This window comes from Lissotriton vulgaris, chromosome 8 (genome assembly GCF_964263255.1).
Source record: "Lissotriton vulgaris chromosome 8, aLisVul1.2, whole genome shotgun sequence".
NCBI lineage: Eukaryota > Metazoa > Chordata > Amphibia > Caudata > Salamandridae > Lissotriton > Lissotriton vulgaris.
The window spans coordinates 1,378,232,016-1,378,253,857 of NC_141696.1; the positions used below are offsets into that span (position 1 = coordinate 1,378,232,016).

The 21,842-nt window shown below is 47.0% G+C and overlaps 1 protein-coding gene across 3 annotated transcripts in view; it reads right to left on the minus strand.

Moving 5' to 3' along the window:
- Window positions 1–899: 899 nt before the first annotated feature.
- RCAN1 (regulator of calcineurin 1) overlaps window positions 900–21,842 on the minus strand; it is a 311,157-nt gene continuing 290,214 nt past the window's right edge. For all 3 annotated transcript variants that reach the window (XM_086935368.1, XM_086935370.1, XM_086935369.1), the window contains exons 3-4: window positions 17,855–18,014; window positions 900–2,666 (exon numbers count right to left, since the gene is read on the minus strand). In XM_086935368.1, coding sequence (XP_086791494.1) covers window positions 2,491–2,666; window positions 17,855–18,014 — 336 coding nt within the window. In that variant the 3' untranslated portion in view covers window positions 900–2,490. The remainder of the gene's footprint in view (window positions 2,667–17,854; window positions 18,015–21,842) is intronic.

Here is a 21,842-nt window from a genome sequence, read left to right on the forward strand (position 1 = left end):
GATTGGCTGAGGGGAGGGAAGATGCCCGCTTCCTGATGCGGGACCTGGTCAGGAGCGGAGGTGGCGCAGGACCCGGTACTTGGAAGTTTTTTTAATGTAACTTTAAAATCCCCTCGCACGACAGCCCTCCCCCCCCGCCCCACCTCCTCCGCGAAGCATGCGAGCCGCGACTATTAGTGACCTATTACCACAGATGATCGAGCTGGTGCAGGGTGAACCATAAGTACAGGAACACTGAATAAACTAAAAAAAAATATATGCATGACATTTCTCTTGTATTTTTTTAAAATGATGACATGGCTAATGGAAACGTAGACACCTTATGAAATATGTTTGTGAGACACTGGATGCTCCCACCTGTGGCACCATGCCCCCTTCTCTGTCACTGCAATTCTCATAAAATACAAGTAAAATATAAATGACGTAACAATCTGCTTGCAGCTTGTAGTGCTGTAGGCTCACATATTTTGCACACTCGTGGGGTCCTACCATCTAGTGTTGCGTGCCAACAAAGCAAGTCGTTTTTCTTCTAAATAGAGGACATTCATTTGCTATTTACCCATTCCAAATGTACAGCTCCGCCTCAATACTTTGCTTATTCCAGAGCTAGTCATACCCAAAGCACAGAAAAGAGTCATGTTTGGTGTCTTTCACCAGGACGTCTTATGTGTTTCAAAGCCAGTTCCGTGGGACAGAATGACTTGACAAACTGCAAATCTACTTCTAACGAAGTAGTAATTAGTCCTCCGATTTTAGAACTTGCTAATTAGGGTAAAGTGTTCACCTGAAATTATAGTAGACACAAACATCCAATTTCTACTTCAGTGAACACCTGTCAAATGTACATGCAATCCTCCAGCAACAAACTCATTCCAAAGAACGAGCAGACACATAACATGTTTAATTGAATATTTACTTTGATATGTTAGAAAACAACCTAAATTAATGTTAGAAACTCCAGTTTCAAATGGATGTCTAGAAACATTTCAAGTGTTACTGTATGTAATCTCGCCATTGTTTGTTCTGTAAACATGGTAGAAAGGGGGAGGAGCACAGCATTTCACCATTGTCTTTGCAAAAACAATACCCAAACAGTGGAGTACGTAAAGCTTGTTATCACTTAGAAAACACACAACCCTCATATTCGCAGAGCATGCACCGGTGCTTGGCATCTGTAGCTTCGAACATCATACCCTGGTGTAAGTTTAAGAAAGCTCAAATGGAATACAAAGAGAGCAAACATACTGTAGACACGGGTATTTAAAAACACAAACACACAGATTCAGATACTGCGAGAGTCCCATCTGAAATCAATGGGGAGAAGGCACTGCATCAGCTCGAAATATACTATACCACATATCACCCATTTCACATTTTTTTCGATATCGCAAAATATTTAACCGTAACAGCTATAACACATGGGTCTGCGTGTAGAACATGATATACTGACCACTGAAAACGCACATAGTTGTGGCCATGCAGGCGATACCCCTCCTTCTGAGTGTAGAACACAGTATTCTGATCACTTGAAACTATACAATGTTGTGTGCATGCAAACTCTGCCTCATCTTCATCCTTCTCTTCAATTACTACCTTTACCAGAGCAAACAAACCTGTCCTTTAGATATATTACAACTCATGTGAGAAGAGCAAAATAATACATTCATTATGCTAATAAAGCTTAAATACAGGAGTGGATCCATTTGTAAATTTGCCAATGGGCTTATTGGATCAGATAGTAAAAAGAGAAAGCATGGCACATTACAGTTCTCCGAATAAGGTACTTCTTGTCCCAACTCGGTACCCTTACAAATCATTGGTGTCAATGCAGAAGATACTATGTTATTCCAATAGTCCCATAGTTCGAAAGCAAATCATCCGATACACAGTATGTTGCAAAAGTACTTGTGAACTTCAATCTGCATGCAAAAACAATGTTAACAAAAGTAAAACTGCTAATACAGTTTCCATGTCCCTCGCTCACTATTTCTTCATTGCACCTGCAATGCACTTGTACATGGTGAACATCAAACCAACCTTCTTCCGCTACACATGCAGATACGGCAGATAAACTCATTTACACAGATGACACCAGACAGAAATACTGCACCTATTGTATAGCGACAAGTTGGTATAGCGACAAGTTGTCCTTGATCACCTTTCTAACAAATATCCTACGGTACTGGTAAAAGAAAGCAAGCAAAGAAAACAAAATTCTGTAATGATCTCATCTATTTGTTCCCCAATGTCCTTGTCCAGTTATCATTGTAAGTGTGTCATCCAGGCAAGGCCACTTTGGGTCCCAAGCTGTCCACCGGCGAGCAGCGCGCAAAAACAAACAGGTCACCTCCTGTCAATTTACTCTGCCGCCTGACGTTCTCGGAAAATTCTGCCACTTCCACATCTGCCACCACAGTGGTGATCTGCCGTTCCCACAGTAAAAATTTCCTTGAGAACCATGACTCAAAATGCTTGGAAGTCAATCCCAGCTCAACTCAGATGAATCGGGGTGAACTCGGGTCTCCGTGTTTGGATGATCTTTGGCTTGGGCTTCTTTGTGCCGTCTTCTTCTTCATGTTCTACTTCGTTTTCAGTTTCGCTCTCGCATACGTGGACGACCACACTAGGCGTGGTGTCGGTTGCTGCATGCAACTCATACTTTCCTCCTAGAAATCAAGTAACAGAAAAGACCTGGTTCAACACACTGCTCTTAATGCAAAAGTAGTCTTGTCAACATCACATTTTAAACATTTCACTGCAACAGGGCACTACACAATGTTTAATGCCTATTTGTAGTGATACTTGTAGAAAATAGTATGGGAAACTGATTCACAATGATTCATGGAAGTACAAGCATCTGACCGAATACATGAACAACATGCAAATACAATTTACTATTTTTTTGTATTGACATACATTTCTGTGAGTTCTGTCAGTAATTTACTTGTGAACTGCCTGCATAACTGTATTTGGCTCATAGAAACAAGGAGTATTTTGGCCCCAATCACTGTCCCTTTGCCCCTAACCAGGGAACCTGCTCATGTCCCAGTACAAACTGAAAAATGTAAGCTGTGAACTCAGAAGACACATCTCTTCGTGGGAAACATTTGGAATTTCTTCCCAACAATTGCACAGTGTGTTTCAGCTCACTCCATGAACCCTATGATGTTATCAGGCACACAGCAACAGTGTTCACCAAGGAGCATCAATGTTGCGGCCTGAGACTGTGTCCCTGATAACGCAATTCCCAGGGCAGGTACAAATTCGCACTCAAGGCAGCGTGTTCACGATATACAGAGTGATTTTGTCAAACTGCGTGTTTGGCTTTCAGTGCAAATGGACCTAATTCAATTGAAACAAGGGGCAGGGATTCCTCCACAGGCGGATGTGCTGTGTGACTATGGAGAGCGGTCTGGGGAGTCCCTGGGACCTCCATGTCAACGAAATTGCAGGGTGCCAAATGTGCCCCGCATAAAGGTATTAAAGTGACTGCATACTCTTGTGTGAAAACTGGGTGCAAAACCTAGGTACGTCCCGGGGCAAATCCTTAATACGCCCCATTTGTCTATGTTGTCTAGCAGAACTGGATAGTCTAAGTTGTCAGGGCATCAAAAACTGTCTAGCAAAAGTGCTGCTTAATTTAAATGAATAATTTAAAATGGTGATGGATTAAACCCAGATCAGTTGACTGGGGGTGAGTGTTTGATTTGCTCAAACGCTCCGTCCATCATCCCCTTTTGGATCGCTTTGTTCACCCTAAGTTGGCAGGGTATGCTCAGACGCGAGTCCCTTGCCCACTTGGCCACTGGATTCAAGATAGCCTGGCCTAGGAGGATTATGAATCCGAAACCGGTCCCAGGATGCTTGTTTCCGGTCCAGGGAAGACATGGCTTGGCAGTTCGGGCTGGACTGTTCCCCTGAGGCACAGGGTCAGACTGATTTGCATATGGCCATGTATGAACTGGGGTGGCAGAGTGAGCTAAAGAATGGTGATGGATTAAACCCAGATCAGTTGACTGGGGGTGAGTGTTTGATTTGCTCAAACGCTCCGTCCATCATCCCCTTTTGTATCACTTAAATTTAAAACAACTGGCACTGTTTTACATAGCAGAATGACAACCTGGCCTCTTCTTTCTCACCTCCACTCTGAGTAGGCTGTAAGCTTCACACCTGGATTTAGTTAGGAATAAAGCCAAGCCCAGCTGCAGTTGTCCTTAGAGGTGTCTTCTGTTTCAGACTTAGGGCCTGATTTAGACTTTAGCAGATTAGTAGTGTGTGCATCAGGATGGCGGAGAACTTTACCTCTGTCGTCCCAATAGTACTACGTCTGTCAAATTTAGAGATGACTGACGGCCCAGCAGTCATCCCTGCACTTTGCATGGAACCGCCATCCCTTGGAACCCACAACAAGTTTGAAAAGTTTGGAATCCGAAATATCACTCTAGCGGGCCCCCCTCATCCTCATTATGGAAGCCCAGATTTTCTCTCATATAGCTCATGATTAACCCAAGGCCCTCCTTGCTCTTCAGATGGCCCCTTCAACTGCAATGGCGTTAAACCTTTATTATCAGTTATTTGTGGCACCAAGACAGGGAAGATGCAAGGGAAATGGTGCAAGCAGGTAAAGAGGTTCTGTGGAACTTCTTATTGCCTCCCTGCGGCAAATCTGCCACGGTCTACTTTTTAATATCCTTCTGTCTGGCTTCTGATACTACTGAGAAGCAAAGCTGTCACCTGGCTCTCCTGCATCGCCGGAAGAACCCAGAGAGTCCGCCTCCCCCGTTCAGATCCGAGGCCACCGAAGTCATCTGCGGCGTACCACAAGGATCATCACTCAGCCCCAACCTCTTCAACGTCTACATGAGCCCCCTCGCAGCCATTGCACGCCAACACAACCTCCACATCATCTCCTACGCCAACGACACCCAGCTGATCCTCTCCCTCACCAACGACCCCACAACCGCCAGAACCAACCTACATGAAGGGATGAAGGACGTAGCAGAGTGGATGAGGAACAGCTGCCTGAAACTGAACTCAGATAAGACAGAAGTCCTCATCCTGGGATCATCACCCTCTGCCTGGGACGACTCCTGGTGGCCCCCTGCCCTGGGCAACGCACCCAAACCAACAGACCACGCACGCAACTTAGGCTTCATCCTGTAAATGTAAATGTATTTGAGCTTATATAGCGCACAGCTACCCACAAAGGGTTTCCCGGCGCTTGCTTAGAGAACCCGTCCTGGTATTCCTCTGTGAGATAACCCCGGCAGGGTATCCACAAGGTGAAAGCCAGGCATCCCGCCGCGAGGGGCCGTTGTGGAGATTAAGCAAGCTATTGCCCAGAGTCGCAGAGTGTGAACCCGTGAGTCGAGAAGGCACCGGTGCGAGAATTATCGAGTCCGTGAAATTTTTGAGCCCAAGACCCGCCGAGGCGGGGACTTGAACCCTGGTCCAGGGCCGATCTCAGCTTCCGGGTCTGCCTCCTCTAACCCCTGAGCCACACTTCTCCACGATCCTGGACTCCTCCCTCTCGATGACCAGACAAGTCAACGCCGTCTCCTCGTCATGCTTCAACATCCTACGCATGCTGCGCAAGATCTTCCGGTGGATCCCCACCGAAACCAGGAAGACGGTCACCCAGGCCCTCGTCACCAGCCGACTAGACTAAGGCAACTCCCTCTACGCCGGAACCACAGCCAAACTTCAGAAAAGACTCCAGCGCACCCAGAACGCCTCAGCACGACTCATCCTGGACATCCCCCGACACAGCTACATCGCCGGACACCTGAGGGACCTGCACTGGCTCCCCGTCAGCAAGAGAGTCACGGTCCGACTCCTCACCCACGCACACAAAGCTCTCCACAACCAAGGCCCCAGATACCTCAAAGACCGCCTGACCTTCTACACTCCCACCCGCCAGCTACGATCGACCAACCACGCCCTCGCCGCCATTTCCCGCATACGAAGAGCCACAACGGGAGGAAGATCCTTCTCCTACCTGGCTGCCAAGACGTGGAACTCCCTCCCCATCCACCTCCGCCTGACTCAAGACCACCTCTCCTTCAGGAAGCAACTCAAGACCTGGCTGTTCGAACAGTAGCGGACCCCTCTCCCCCAAGCACCTTGAGACCCTTCGGGTGAGTAGCGCGCTATACAAATGCTTGATTGATTACAAAGACATGCTCCTCCGCTACAACTCAGTATATGCGGTAATCCTCCTGAGTGAACCCTTTAAAGATGGCCTCCCTTTTAATATTACCATCTGTTCTGGCCAAGCAAGTTTCGTACTCGTTTCCTGCTTACTATACTAGTTAAAGTGGATAAGCTGCCACGAAACGTTATACCTTGTAGCGACTCTCTCTGTGAGCCTTCCTTTTTACTCTATCCATTGATCTTCTCCAGGTTACTTGCTACAGGGCATGTTAGTTAAACACTGAAATACGTTACATTTAATATTAGTGCTTGTATATCACAACATTCTGGAAACTCAGAAAAAATTAAGCTGCACGTGTTTCCTTTGCTAAATTAATCTAACAAATTAAGTAATTGGATATCACCAAAGATAACCCAAGTATTTAGTAAAGTAAATTAAAATTCAGTGGCTTAGATAGTTTAAGTCACAATTAAGAAGTTCAAACATGGTTGTTTATTAGGCGCATGCCTGTGCAGAGTTGGTCATTTTCTGTAGCATTTCAACGTAACTATTGTTAATAACATCTGCCCACATAGTAATTGTGTGTTCATCTCACGGATCTATATTCTTGAGTTTTTTCAGCACAAATTGTTCAATAGTTTCCATCTTAATGATCATCAGCAAGAGGATTTGAATGGCCTTTGTGTTTCTTGCATGAATGGCATGGAGGGTCCTGGGGGAAGCAGAAAGCGCAGGCTAGTTTCCCCTGGGATACTTCACAGGGTTTGATGACAGAGCGGGACAGGATAGGTAGGTCGTGGGCGGGGGTTGAGTTAAAGGGTTCTCAATATAAAGAGTCAGAAGAGGGGGTTTCAGCCTCTTTCTGACTCCTTGCACTACCAGTTGCAAAACGTTTCGAGAACTTTTGAAAGACGAGGGCCCTGCTGAGGTAGGGTTCTGGTTTCTGCTATCAGTGATGCCCTGGGCTTTAAGTGGGCCGGGTCTCACCGGGTTTGAAGACCGGCAGTTTTTTAAAGGGGGCTTCAAAACTGGTCTCTATCGGGCTCTGTTCTCTGCCCTGGCACAGTCGGTCTGTTTTTTTTTTTAGCGTTATAGGGGAAGGGATATCCTTTAAAGAGAGTAATTTTCTCTCTGGATTTCTTTTCTCTTCTTGAAACTCAGGAGCAGCAACATTGTTGTGGTGTCACCAGGGCTTTAAGTGGAAGCTGTTTCAATATTATATACAAGCCATAGTTGCTGCTGATTTATCTTATGCAACGAACAACCATTAACAAAGCCAATAGTCCTGACTTCTTGTAGGTATGATGTTACTTGTTGTATTATATATTTGGATGCAATGACAGAAACAGCAAAATACCAGTTGGCAGCACACTATGCTAAGCACAGATTTTTTGCGTGGGTGTTTAAAAGCCACGCCCTTAATGACATTGGCCACGCACCTTTGAGAGTGACCCCCCCACTCAGTTTTTCATCCCACTTAAAGCCCTGGTGATGCCTGAACAAGAGCAGGCTGGTGCAGTCCGGTAAGCGGGGCCCTCGGTGGGGTATGATTAAATATGGGGTTTGGGTTGAGGCCTCCGTCATGAGAATGTTACTCTCCCCGGTGAGGCCGCGGTCCAGTCTGGTCCAGTCTTGCGGGGCCATGGGCAGCAGGCACTACCCTCCGAGGGCAGATCGGCAGACTCCTAACCTCAAGAATCGGAATCGGGGCGGCCGGGCTGCTCTGTAGGACTTCATCCAGTTTGTTTGAGCGGGTGTGTTTTTACCTGTGCACGTCATTGGCCCTGCTTGTCATATGATAGTCTGCCACTAGGTGGCGCTGCTCGATTTAAAGTCGATCACGACTGCAGTGTTTTTGTGAGCTCTGTTCTTCACATTATTTTCTTGGAGTTCGTAACAGTTTTTCTTCCTCAAACTACGTGCAGCCTTAAATCAGATTAGCCACTAGGGTAGTTTCCAGTACCACTGATGTAGACCTCTTTGAAATTTGGACTAAGCCGATATAATTCACGTATTTTATTCGGCTTTCGTGTTTCACTAGCATATTACTCATGGGCCCCCGCAAAAGCGGTCTGTGTGGGCGCTTTAAAACGTCCCCCCTGTTGGTTTTTGCCTCATATCACTGCTCAGGCAGACGATTATATCTGCAATACATCTTTCCACTGATGGCTCCATAAGCGGTTAGAAATGTGAAGAGTCAATTACACGTTTTGCCGTGGTCTCGACACCACTTACGCTGCGGCGGAGAGAGCTACAAGGATTTGAGTCAAGGTCAGACTCTGTCAAAGGATCACATTTAAGTAGTGCTGTTTTATGCGCACTTTATAGTGCTTGGATAGTAAACAATGGTTTATTTCTAGCCGACGCATAATGCATTGTGCCAGTGGATGTTTTTGCGAGTGTTCCTGAACAGTGGGCATCCTCCGTAATGCTTGTGCTGGTAGAATATGGGTATTTCTTGGCATAATGTAGGTGGGCATTTATTGGCATATTGTAGGCACTCGTGGAGCAATGCGAAACTCTTGTCTATTTGATCGTTGAACAGGCCTACTGTTCAGAGTTGTTATTATATATTTTAGATAATCTTAAAGTAGCAATGACTATTGGCTTTGACCGTGTGTTCTTATTGCTGCTTTTCCAAGGAATGGTTTTGTTGGCTAGTTTGAACCATGTACACTTAGCTCTAGGATCACAGTACTCTCCTGACACCTGGGTCTGGTTTCTGTGCCTCGGAAAGCCACTTCGAAAAGTGGTTGCGCGGTGTCGAAAGTGCTTGTGGGTGCGGGGCCGGAGTATGGTGAGCGCACAGTGCTGGTAGAGGCTGCAGGGGCCGCCTAGTGCAAGCGGGCCCCCCGTTTCTGGGGATGCCTTTGGCTCTTTGCCACCAAGGCGGGCTTGGGAAGGACTGGATAATGGCCATCCAGATACGAGCATGTGAGGGATGCACGAGTCCAGGGCCTTGGACAAGATGGTGTCAGGGCTCAGTGAGGGCTTTCATTCAGACTGGGGAGGGGGGGGGGGATGTCACAGGGATGCTGGGACCCCAAGCGGACTGGGGTACGAGATTAGACCATTATGGCTCAGAGACCCACATGGGGGCCAGTGTGGCGTTATGGATACAGTGGATGGCCTCCAAACAATATACAGCCTCAATCCATGCGGTGAGTGCCTGCCTATTACAGTAAGACTTTCAACCCTCTCCCGCCCAACAAGTACAGCCCTAGGAAAACCATATGAATGTTACTGGACCTGCAGGGCGAGTCACTTGGGTAATCTATGCAACCAGAATTTATGTACTTAATCCGTAAATGGGTCTCAAGATTGTTTGATCTTGTTCATCTCGCCTGAATGGGCGGGTAGGCCTCAATATCGCTTGACCTGATAAACTATGACTCGCCATAGTGCGTAGGCAGAATTATGCCACTTCTGGGATGCTGTTCTTTCCAGTTATGGGCAGCAACAGCGGCTGCACGAATGGAAGGGAGCTGGCCTCGCATTCACACCTGTGCCCACCCAGCGAGTGGCAGGTATAATGATGTAACAAGCCTGCATTTCAGGGGCTGCGCTTGGCTCAGGTGAGGCGGGGAATGTGGAGTCAGGGTATGTGTGACCACATACAAATTTGGGAGGGGGGCATTGATTCAGAGTTGTGGATACAGTGGATGGCCTTGAAGAAAACTATGGTCTTGATCCATACGGCAAGTGCGTTCCTATTACAGATGGGACCTTTCATCTCTGTTCCTTCTTTGATAACTTTATTTCGGTCAAGGACCATAAAAGTGCTATAAAATATATACAAGCACAGTAATAAAACATAAATACATTGGAATTAAAAAGTTATTAAACTTTGGTTATCAAAGAAATGGTAGAGGATAAAAAGCAGTAGTCCGTTATTTCTTGTGAATAAAAACAGTTCTTCTCCGCCACATGCCAAGTAAAAACGGGGAGACGGCAAAAACAATGAGAGGGGCAGTGTCATAGGTCAGCACTCTACAAGCGTGTACACAATGTCTGAAACCCAGGTTTTTGCATAATGGGATGATCCAGCATTTCCGGATTTCACTATATGCTGGACAAAAAAAGAGGATATGTACAATGTCTTCCCTGGCGTAATTACAGGCAGGGCAGTTGGCCTTCATCGTTTTTGCCCATCTGGATGTCAATGCCCCAATCAGTAGAGAGCCGTGCCTCTATTGGATATATAGTTTTCTTGCTAATGGAGGCTGCACCAGGTCCAGAAACACCTCCGTCCTGTATTCGACTTTTGTTGTAAGGAATTCAGTGGACAATCTGCCCAGAGAAGAACAATGTAGCAATTTAAGGTTATGCGATTTTACAGCGGCCACCAGTACAGTCCTATGCATCCTCATGCAGCTGCCCTCCGGTGCGTCCCAAAGTTGGGGAAGGCCAATTTGATAAAGGAGAACCTTAACATGTACCAGCCAAGGTATATTCTTGTTCTTTAACTGCCCCTAAATAGTATTGAATTCTGCTCTAAAGGGTTCAAGCTCCGGCACAGACCAGAGCCTTCTCCAATAGAGCAGGGGTCGTGCAGCCACCAAATCAATAATGGGTTCCAGGCCCAGATCCAAGCGTAATGGTATGAGGGGCGTACTTTGTGGAAGACCAAACAGATGTCGCATAAAGGACTGCTCGACTTTCAATAAATTACATGCATTAGTGTGTCCCCAAAGTTCGGCAGCATACAAAGCTGCGGGCCTAACCTGTGTTTTGTATATCTCTAGGGCAGGGGTAGCAGGTTTAAAGGTTGAGGCACTATGGAGTCTGCCTACGCCACCCATAATCTGTGCAAGTCTCAGGGAGGATTTAGCGACTTGATGATCCCATGTAAAGTGCTCAGTCAAAGTCACCCCCAGGTATATAAAGGTCTTGACTCGCTCTAGTGGGGTTCCATTCAACGTGGGGTTTGGGCGGGTGTGCCTCGGGGGGTTGAAGATCATGAACTTGGTTTTCTCCAAGTTGATCTCCAACCCCGCGAGGCACAGAATGATACAAACCCATCTAAAACCCGCTGGATGCCCGATGATGTCCGCGACAACAACAGAGTGTCGTCCGCGAACATCAGAGCGGGCACCCTACTTACCAGTAGCCAGGCGTGGAGCATCGTTGTCCCTGACACAATTGAGTCTATCTATCAGGCCATTAACATACAAGCTGAAGAGAGTAGGGGCCAGTACGCAGCCCTGGCGTACGCCCCGGGTAACAGGGAAGCGGTCAGATAATTCACCGTTTTTCCCACACGTCACCTGGGCGTAATTCCCGGTATGAAGTCGGGTTAGGGTATCTAGTAAGTAAGGAGGGAGACCGAGTTCCTCCAGCACCGTCCAGAGCCTCTCCCTAGGAACCAGATCGAATGCGGCCCGCAGGTCCACAAAAACAAGGTAGAGGCTGCCACCCTCTACTCTTGCAGTTTTCCAGTATAGGACCTGGAGTTGAAAGATCTGGTCCAGAGTCGAGACCCCTGATCTAAATCCAGCTTGGGGGTGGTCAAAATTTTGTTTTCCTCCATCCAGCCCAGTAATCTCTCCAGTAGGATTTGGCCCATCAGCTTCTGGGTCGTGTCGAGTAGACTAATTGGTCCATAATTAGAAGGGGCGAGCGGGCAGCCCTTTTTAAAGATTGGAACAATCTCGGCTCCCAGCCAGGTCTCAGGTACTGGGAAACCCTGTAGAACAGCATTAAACAGGACCAACAAGTATGGGGCCCAGATTTTTGGCTGGGAACGGAAAAGATCTCCAGGGAGCTTGTCCAGACCCGGGGCCTTATTCGGGAGCAGTCTCTCAATTGCCAGTTCAACTTCCCTGAGGGTGATATGGTCTAAGCTATTGGTGGAAGTCCTGTTATGGGCATCCTGTTTCACTATTGAGAATCTAGGGCCCGAGGCCCCTGCAGTATACACTCTTGCAGGGGGTCTGGGGCCGTGGGAATCTCGGGAGCTTGATTAAAGCTGTGATTTTGACAGGGGGAAGTCCCAGCGCCCGGGGCCCCCCACAGTCGACACTCATGCAGGGGGTCTGGGGCCGTGGGAATCTCGAGAGCTTGATTAAAGCTGTGATTTTGACAGGGGGAAGTCCCAGAGCCCGGGGCCCCCAGCAGTCGACACTCGTGCGGGAGGTCCCGGGCCGTGGGAATCTCGAGAGCTTGATTAAAGCTGTGATTTTGACAGGGGGAAGTCCCAGAGCCCGGGGCCCCCAGCAGTCGACACTTGTGCGGGAGGTCCCGGGCCGTGCGGGTGCGTGGAACTGCGATCCCGGGCCCCGGGGCCCCCGGCAGTCGGCTCTCGTGCCGGAGGTCCCATGGCACACAGGCTCGAAGATCCAAAACCAGTTGTGGCAACTTATCCTGACCCTGGCACCCAGTGTCCTCCATCTCAGGACTTGTAAAAGTGACTTAAAGTGTGCCTCCCACACTATAGGAGCGATATTCGAGACCCCAGCATCTCTCTCACCTGCCACTGAGGAGGTAACAATTAATCAGAAGGTCTGGAATCTTTTAGGAGTAGAGCCTGTCTCTATTCATCCCACCTAGATTCCTCCCACTCGCTCTTTGCCCTAATGAGCACCTTCTTGTACAGCAATCTAGATGCTCAAATTTTTAGGATATCCCTAGATTTAATTGCTTTAAGAAGGTCTTTCTTTGAATTTTGACATGCGTGGTTATGCCAGGGATGTGTTTTGTTCCAGGGCAATTTAGTTAGTCCCACTGACCGGATAGAATACGTCTCCTAGACTCTCAACTAACTTTCTGTGGGTCTCTATAGTCTGCCCATGGGAGATGGAATTACCCATATCGCTTATTAGTGGGATAGCTAGCTGGTAGATTTTTGCGAGACGGGTAGGAGAGTCCAGGCAGGAGGGCCATTTAACTCTTCTCCTATTATTAGATATAATATGTGGTGGGACTGTCAGGCTGGAACTAGAATCAGGGTTAGTTAGTCCAAATGCACCGGGTTTGAGCGTCTGGACCAACGCATTGTGGTCGCTATCGTGCCTAGGGACAACCCCAACATCTTTAAACTTGTCCCAGTGTTTGGCTTCCAGCATAAGATAGTAAATGGTGGAAGTAAGATTTATCCTATTATATATGGGCAGGCCGGAACTTTCGTTGTTGCCCCTTCCATTGCATGCCCGCAGAGACATTGCAAGGGTCAAGGCTTTAATTTGTAATACTAACGGGGTCCAAGCCTTAACCGAGGCAATTTTGGGGGCTGGAATGTGCCAGAGCAGGTCGACCTCATCCTCCTCACACAGCTCGGATCCACCCAATGGTTCGGACTGGCAATTCAGATCGCCACCAAGAATAATCGAGGCTGCGGGATCAAGTGTCTGAAGGAAATGGTCAAGTGCCTTAATAGTACTCGATTCTTTTCCATTCACGGTAGGCCTAGAGTAGATACTAATAATAGCCAATGTAGGTTTACTAACAGGTGTTAGCAAAACACATTGGATGTCTGGGGAGTTTGTATCCACTAGTGTAGCATGCACGCCTAGGTGTAAGCCTACCCATATGGAAAGACCACCCGAAGGGCGGCCTTTCCCCCCGGAAACTGCAGGAATGTCATAGGTTGCAAAGCCGGGGCTGGCACTCACCTCAAGGGACCAGGTTTCTTGCATCAAGCAAATATCGTGTGTGGCCATAAAACAAGACCACTCTGGTACAAGTAGCTTACTCTTTAGGCCTGCGACATTCCATGAGAGGATTTTTATACTTCCTTCCATAACCTTTACTTTATCCTTCTCAACCCCTTGTTCTCCAGGCTCTATTCTGCCCTTATCTCCTCCCACTTAGATGCATTACGACAGGAGTCCTCACAACTAGCAGAGGATAGTGTCTTTTCCTGTATTACAAAGCCCTCATCTAAGTTACCCTCAATGTGTTCTTGTAGGGGCGTACCTGTCTGGGTGAGTCAATCCACCTCCTCGAGGACGCTAAACCTGTTCCAATGAGCTTGTAACGGGTAAATCGGGGTGGGTGGAAGAAAACCCTCCCCAAATGGCTGCCAATGATGAATCCTGTTTGGGTGGGAGAGATGATTTGTGGTATACTGTGGTCTCCTATGATAAGTCGATTATGAATTGGGGTAGGGTAGAAATAGGACCGGTGCAGAGGAAATATTTGGGACTCTCTGTGGGAAGGGGTTCTACAAATGTAATCAACAGCAGAGGAGTCCCTAAAATTAATTGTAACAACATCCCCTGCCACTGTTTTGGGGCCCTTTCCAATCCAGTCTACTCTTCTCACTGCCAATATGTGACCCGAAATGTTAGGAGGTAAGGGTCTGTTTAGGCTCGGCCACTGGATGCACTTGTTGTGTAGGTCTACCTCATGTTCTCTCTTCCCCTCACTAAGGGACGGGACACCCACTAGGGCAACTACATATGGTTGTGCTTCAGGGGGCAAATTTATTGACGGCAATCGATTAAAAGTTGCCGTGGATGGGGGAGGTCTCGATGATGGTGCAGTATTTTGTGGTACCGTATTTTTACCCTCCTTGTGATGTTGACTAGGTTTGGCAGTTTGGCCCACAAAAGGGGGTATGGTATGACCTAGTGGGTTGGCTACAGGTGTGGGAGGGGGTACGGGGTTTGTGGGCTTGGCAGTAGTAGTTGCTGGTCCTAGTTTTTTGTTAGATACTACTGGAACGGTGGACTTAGCTACTTCAGGACAGGGTGCCTTTGTAGAGGCACCGGCTAGAGCAGGGGGTGCCGAGTTACCTTGGGAATTTTGTGGCTTCGTTGTCCCTATAGTCCTATTATTTAACATGGAAGTTAATCTGTCCAGTTTTGAAACCAGAGGTTTAATGTGGGAAGCAATGATTTGCTCCAAACTATTCTGAAGGTCAGTCACCATATTGGTGACCCAGCATGGTATCCCTGTAGTTGGGTGCCGGGGATAATCAGATGGGGTTACCACATTATGATTAGGCTGTTTCTTGGTAACTAAATTCTTAGGAAGACTATCCCTTTTTGTCTTAGAGCCCACCCTACCAGGTTTTGATTTTGCCACAGGAGGGGGGGGGGGGGGGGTCAAGATACAGGGTTGATCATCGTTGTTAATAGAGGACTCTACTGAGACCGGTGGTAAAACATCAGCTACTGAGGTCTCAGCCGGGATCTGTGCACAGGGCAGCTCAGCATATAACCGAGCAATCTTCGCCATGGTCTTCAGAGATTATTGTGGGTGGGAAGTATAATCTTCTTTCGGTGTTTTCAATCGCGTTGGCAACCACCCTTATAGTTTGTTGTAGCATTTTATCAATGGCTGTCAATGTTGGGAGGGACTGCGGCATTGTGGCCTGGAGTCTAGTATTTGGGCGAGAAGCAGGTAATTTAGTTTTCTTGCCCTGGATACTCATTTTTGCTAGGGGGTGCTTCATTGATTAACAGCAAAGTATGGGAGACACTGTTTAAAGGAACGAATAGTCCCGCACAATAGAAATGTATCACTCTCACTCTTAAGGGAGCCAGCTGGCTCAATGAACCACAGTTAAAAGGCAGGGCAGAGCGGATGACAGTACCTTATTACTGAGTTCCGAGTGCTTTCGGGTTTGAGTACCACTGGTAAGGGAGGTGGCCCGTCCTGTCCCCTGTAGTCCACGGACGGCCACAGACGGCCCGCCCTCTGCCCGGGCTCAGCGCGGGAGGAGAGGCTCGATGATAAGCGCCTCCGGGCGCAGGCAAGTGACGCGGACGCTGCAGCCGGCGTCCACGTAATGCTGCAGGGCACGCTGGGGATAGTAGGCAGGAGACAGGAGCCCCGGTGACCAGGAAAGCACAGTCCCCTCTCGGCGGCCACGGGATCGCACAAGCGGCGGCGGGGGAGAGTGAAGCAGGGAGTCGCGGTGGACAGTACGCCCCTGGTAAGCCTGGCCTCAAAGTAGCACCCAAGCAGTTCTGGCCCCCGCTCCCCAGCAGCAGCGGCTCGATGATAAGCGCCTCCGAGCGCAGGCAAGTGACGCGGACGCTGCAGCCGGCGTCCACGTAATGCTGCAGGGCACGCTGGGGATTGTAGGCGGGAGACAGGAGCCCCGGTGACCAGGAAAGCACTCTCCCCTCTCGGCGGCCGCGGGATCTCACAAGCGGCGGCGGGGGAGAGTGAAGCAGGGAGTCGCGGTGGACAGTACGCCCCTGGTAAGCCTGGCGTCAAAGTAGCACCCAAGCATCTCTGTTCCGCCTGTGTTTGGTAGTACTCCGCATGGAGTTGCAGTAATTGAGGACTGTATACTTCAGGATTGTGCCAGCAGGTGCGTGTTTGGGATGGAGTTGGTCATGGATCCACAGGATAGGCCGGTGGAAGTTGAAGTGTTGCACGGGAGACATGAGGACAGAGGGGATCAGGTCTCTGGGGGGTGGGGGGGGGGGGGAGGAGAAATGGGGTTCATAGCTCACGCTAATTTTTTTCTTTCTTTGTAGGGTGTGTGAGCCATGGGATGGTGACTTACATAGCGGGGACAACTGTCATTCTCTGGGCTACTAAGAACGGAACAGCAGATCGCTGGAAAGAACTTGGGAATGCCAAGCACCGGACATGAGGTGCTCTGGTGGGGAATGAGTGGGTGGAGATGGAGTTTGTTTTTGCCAGTTTGTACAACCATGGTGCATGAATTGGGATGTCCGGACATGCTCGTTATACATCTGGGGGATGAATGATTTAGTCCAGCTCTCAGGGCAAATGCTATTGCAACTCATGGACGAGTGATGTGGTGTTCTTCAGATGGAACCTGGCGGCGACTCGCTTTGGTTGGTCTGAATTTGTGCCTTTGCGGAGATGGACAGGGGCGATAGCATGCTCCCTTCAAGGCCACGAGGAAGATCTTTTGAGCATTGAGAGTTTTTGGTCTGGCCAGGCACATTAAGGTGGCAGCATCTAGGGGCCTCGCGTAGGAGAAAACGGGATTGTTTTGTTACAGTGTGGTACACCTCTAATCTGGAGCACCTCTAATCTGGAACTATGTGTTGGAGGGGAGGGACCGACTGGGAGATTTGAATGAGAAGTTTGGTGATCACTGTTTTGTGGTATGTTTAGGGTGGGGCAGTAAAACCCCCTCTGGGGTTTACCAGGGTGGCGGTAGTTGGTGGGGGGGTGGAGAGTCAGATGTGGGCGTATCCAGCCCTCGGGGGAGCGGAGGAAGGAAACATATGCAAAGGAAGACAGCTTGAGGGATGCGTGGGACAAGAAGGCTTCATTGGACGATGCTTGGGTAAAAGAAGTGAGAAAGACTGGGAAAGGAAGGAGGTTTTTTAGAGAAAGGTGAAAGGGGGAGTGAAGCAAGATGGGGTGCTGAGGTGAAAGCTGGGGCTGAAGAGAGAATAGTGGGGAAAAAAGGGTTTACGTTTAAAAAGGTTTTGATATTATGATAAAATGGTGTAGTGTTTAAATGTACGCAATCCTGTCCTAATAAATGGCCTTTACACATCATGGAGTGCTGTGTCTGATGACCTCGCGAGGGGCTGCAGCTCTCATTTTGGGCAAAAACTCCAAGCAAGCGTGCTGGGGACCCAACACCACGTCTACAACTGCCTTGGGAAAATCTACTGTCGACACTCACGCGCCCACCCACTACTGTCCACATCAAAATACATCTCACAGGCTCCAGTTAGAGAACGAACACAGAAGGAAACATCTGTCACAAAATACTAAACATGTCTAAAGATAGGAAGTAATGAGAATCTTGCTTACCAGGCCCCATCTTTGATATGGCGTACAAAAGGTCATAGTTCACTACTGGCGTGGCGTCTTCGGCTTGTTTCCATCCCACAGGTGGCGAGGCGGGAGGTGAGATCAAAAACTGTTTCTCAGGATTCGGTGGAGCCAGTCGGGAACTTCCTATGTGCAGCGTCTGTTAGGAAAAAAACAATGTGAATTATTATTTTAAAAAAAAATAAAAATGCACGTTAAACTTTGGGTTCGCAAATATACAACTACAGAAATCTGACACAAGGTGGCAGTATATACCAAAAGTAAGAATGAGGTTTTTCTTTGGGCTAATCGCATTACTGTTGCTTAGAAGTTAACCCAATATGTTCTGGGTGCGGGCTCACAAGAAACGGGGTGAACTCCTCAGTTATTTAAAAGAATTACACCTCACTTCGTTTTACTTATCGCAAACACTGTCCTATAGCATGAAGTCATCTGTAAACAAAAAAATAATTAAATTCAAGTATACGCCATTTTGAAATAATTTCCATAGTAATCCTAGCAACAGTGAGCTGGAGAGTTGAAAAGCCGCGGGAAAATTAGGCATGGTTTGGAAAAAATCACCGCAAATATACAGTCTGGAAGTTAAAAGAAAAACACTCAGAAGAGGATGCTTAGTTAAAGCTAATTAATATAGTTGCAGGACCACTTACAAAAGGTTTCAGTGGGAACGTGCGATTTGAATATATAAATTGCATACTGGAACTGATAATTCGTGTCTATTTATCAGTTTAAATTGTTTTCAGCTAATACAATTTCCTGCAAATATTTCTGGAAACATACAGGCCATCGTCAAAAAACATGCTATAACTAAACACAGCAGACACAATTTGCAAATTGTCAACTGGGAACTCACAGAGCGCACAAAACAACTTTCCTTATTTTTATTGCAAGATAAGCATATATATTTCACTGTTCTAGATCTCCCTGTTCTAACTCTGGGTTGTCCAGGGTTGGTGCACTAGCAGCAGATCCATGCCAGATTTTCTGGATATCCACACGAGCTAAATATAGATACTGTAATCTAAAACTGAGTCGCTTACATAGTATTCAGAAACGTGGCACGGATTAGCCCATGGTGGGTAAACGCCGACTACCATACCCTATCTGGCTGGATCCAGAAGAAATCGATTATAATTGATCAAATGGAATGTATTGCCGGAAGGGACGTAAAGGTTTTACTATCCGTGAAAACTAAAAGATAGTGAGCGTAGTTGACTTTTCAGGTCTGGCCTAGGCAGTGCTAGCTGTTATGTGAGTCTGTTTTCCAAACAAATTGTAATAACATGAATACATAGGGGCAGTCCTCTCCATCCACTTGTCTGTTCGAGAGCCATTCACATCCTGCTGCCGCCTACCGCAGCATGGGGCAATGGGTCAATGGGTCTACCCACACCACCCATGTGTCTTGCGCTGATCAAGTCACAACCGGTCAGAAAAGGAGTACACTTTAGTGCAAGAGCTGATTTTCCACTACTTCATATTAAACGTCTGCCAAATTCTATTTGGATATTGTATATGTGTGGAAATAAATACATGCCTGCCAAGGCCAGACCCATTTGATTTGCCAATGCTTGTTTATTTTTAAGCTCTTGATTGACATAACACTCAACAATAACAATTGAGCTGAATTCGCAAAAGAACTACCCACATTGATAGTTATTCAAATAGCAAATGATCCCATCCAAGCATATCATGTCTTGACACAGGGCCACCACACAGTGGCCTCAATCAGTTGAGATCCCTACACGGTGTCACGTGACAAATCATGTGCCGTGACAGATCAAGGTGTCTATTCCAAACACTATAAACGCCTCGGTGTCCATCAACAACCTCTGCTGATTGAATCTAGTCTTCCACTACGCAGACCTGGAATCAGTACCTTCCTCTCATAACGTGCTGCGCCCACCAGCTTATAACAGTTAGTGGTGGTAACAAAAATCACAAAATTAACAATTATCAAATGTACCACAAAAGTTTTCAGAAATGCGACTAAAAGGTTTAAAGGATGCATTTTAAACTTCATGTCCTCCTTTATGTCTGACGTATGTGCCAATGACGACTGCGGACATATGACTGGTACAGCGTAAGTGACTCCCTGGCGCAGTCCAGATTTAGATGAAGCTCTCCTCCTTGTAGGAACTTGTTTTCAGTCAGGCGAACACGGTGAGGCCATTTGCACTGTAATGGTAATAGCTATGTACACTTATTTTAAGTAACCATAATTACCACCATAATTACAGTTATGCGCATAATGCTTTCTTTTCTCGGTCACAAAATGTTGAAGTTGAAGCCGACAAGTCCTGGACAGTCTGGCATTACCAAATGGGGTCACTGGGACTCGTGTGTAATTACGGAGAGTAAGAACACCCTGGCGCAAGTAGCATTGGGCAAGAATTCGGGGAGTTTTTGCACACCATTTACACCCTGCAAACAGGAATGAGCCTCATTTGTGCTCAACTCTCTCTGCACTAGTACTGGTGCACATTGTGTTTGTTCCAGTTTTAATACTACCATCCTAGAAAATGTATCCAGTTCTCCAAATGTAAAGAGTGCACTCTAGAGATTCTGGGTTTATGGATAGCAAGATATAAACCGCAATCACTGAATTAATAAATATGTTCTTAACCAAGCTCCAGTTGATATTTTGTATCTAACAAATATACATGCTGAACACGAAAAGGCGGACAACCATAACATACATCTGGGGAAGAACCCACTGTGCAGGAGCAAAGGCAAAGACAAATATACAACTGGGGCCTCAACCATAGTGCAAGAGCAAAAATAGAGTTATAGGGTGAGATAACTCTGCGCCTGATTCACAATTTTTTTCTGTGCTCCTTAGTAAAACACGTGTGCCATAAAAGAATGAATGATAATAAACAATGTTGATATTCTTTTTAACACAATGACATTTGCTTTCATTTTTAGATTATAAACAGCGCTTCCAACGAAAACCGTCAATTTCTCACAATTGCAAATTGATAAGACGGAAAACCAGGTGTTACCAGTGGAGGTGGTCGTGCGCCATCCAGTAAACAGCCAAAACGTTTTGATATATTTGCAAACACTTTCCAGGGAGCTTATGAATTGGGGGTCTAGGAGAAGAGGGTTGTTCGTAGGACAAAATATTTTCATTGTGGAAAAAAATGTGTACGTATAGGAGTACAGCTAGAGAGTACATTTCTGCCTTCTCTCTGCTGTTTTTTTGCAATCTGGGCCTTCTTTTGCTGCTGCAGACAGGAACGAGGATAGACTGTGTGGCCTGGCTGGGGTGTACCCCTGAACATCGGTTAAAAACTTTCTTCCTAACTCCACATATATGCACCTACGCAGTACGTATATCTTCAAGGTACGCAGATGTAGAGTTAGGAATAGTAGATCTATACTTCTCTATATGCACGTACCTTTCGATATTTTGTCCCTCACTATTCTGTCCTCGATGTTAGTATGCCATGATATTGATATTCAGTGGTACAATACTGGCAGGACTTCTCATCGGTTGTATGACATTACAACGCATGCTTTTACTACGCATGCCTTTACATCGCAAGTTTTACAACGCATGCTGTTACAACGCATAGTGTTGAGGGGTGCTGGATAGTGAATAGTTTAATTTACTATTCCAACTCCAGTCCCCGTGGATAGTAGGGAAGGTGTTGGATTGTAAATTAAATCTATTCCCTATCCTAGAGGCCCCCAGCGCAATGCGTTGTAATGACATGCGTTGTAAAACTTGCGATGTAAAGGCATGCGTCGTAAAAGTTGCGTTGAAAAGGATGTTCCCCCTTCTCATCCATTAGTAGGTCCTGATCTGGGTCAGCATGCATATGTAGAACTGTACATAGTTAATATCCAACAAGAGGGAGGGATTCCAGAGCATCATTATAGACAACAAAAGCCAGTCTTGGATTGACTGCATCATTCAACTCTCCAGCGGTGAAAACATAATTATACTGATACTTGCTAT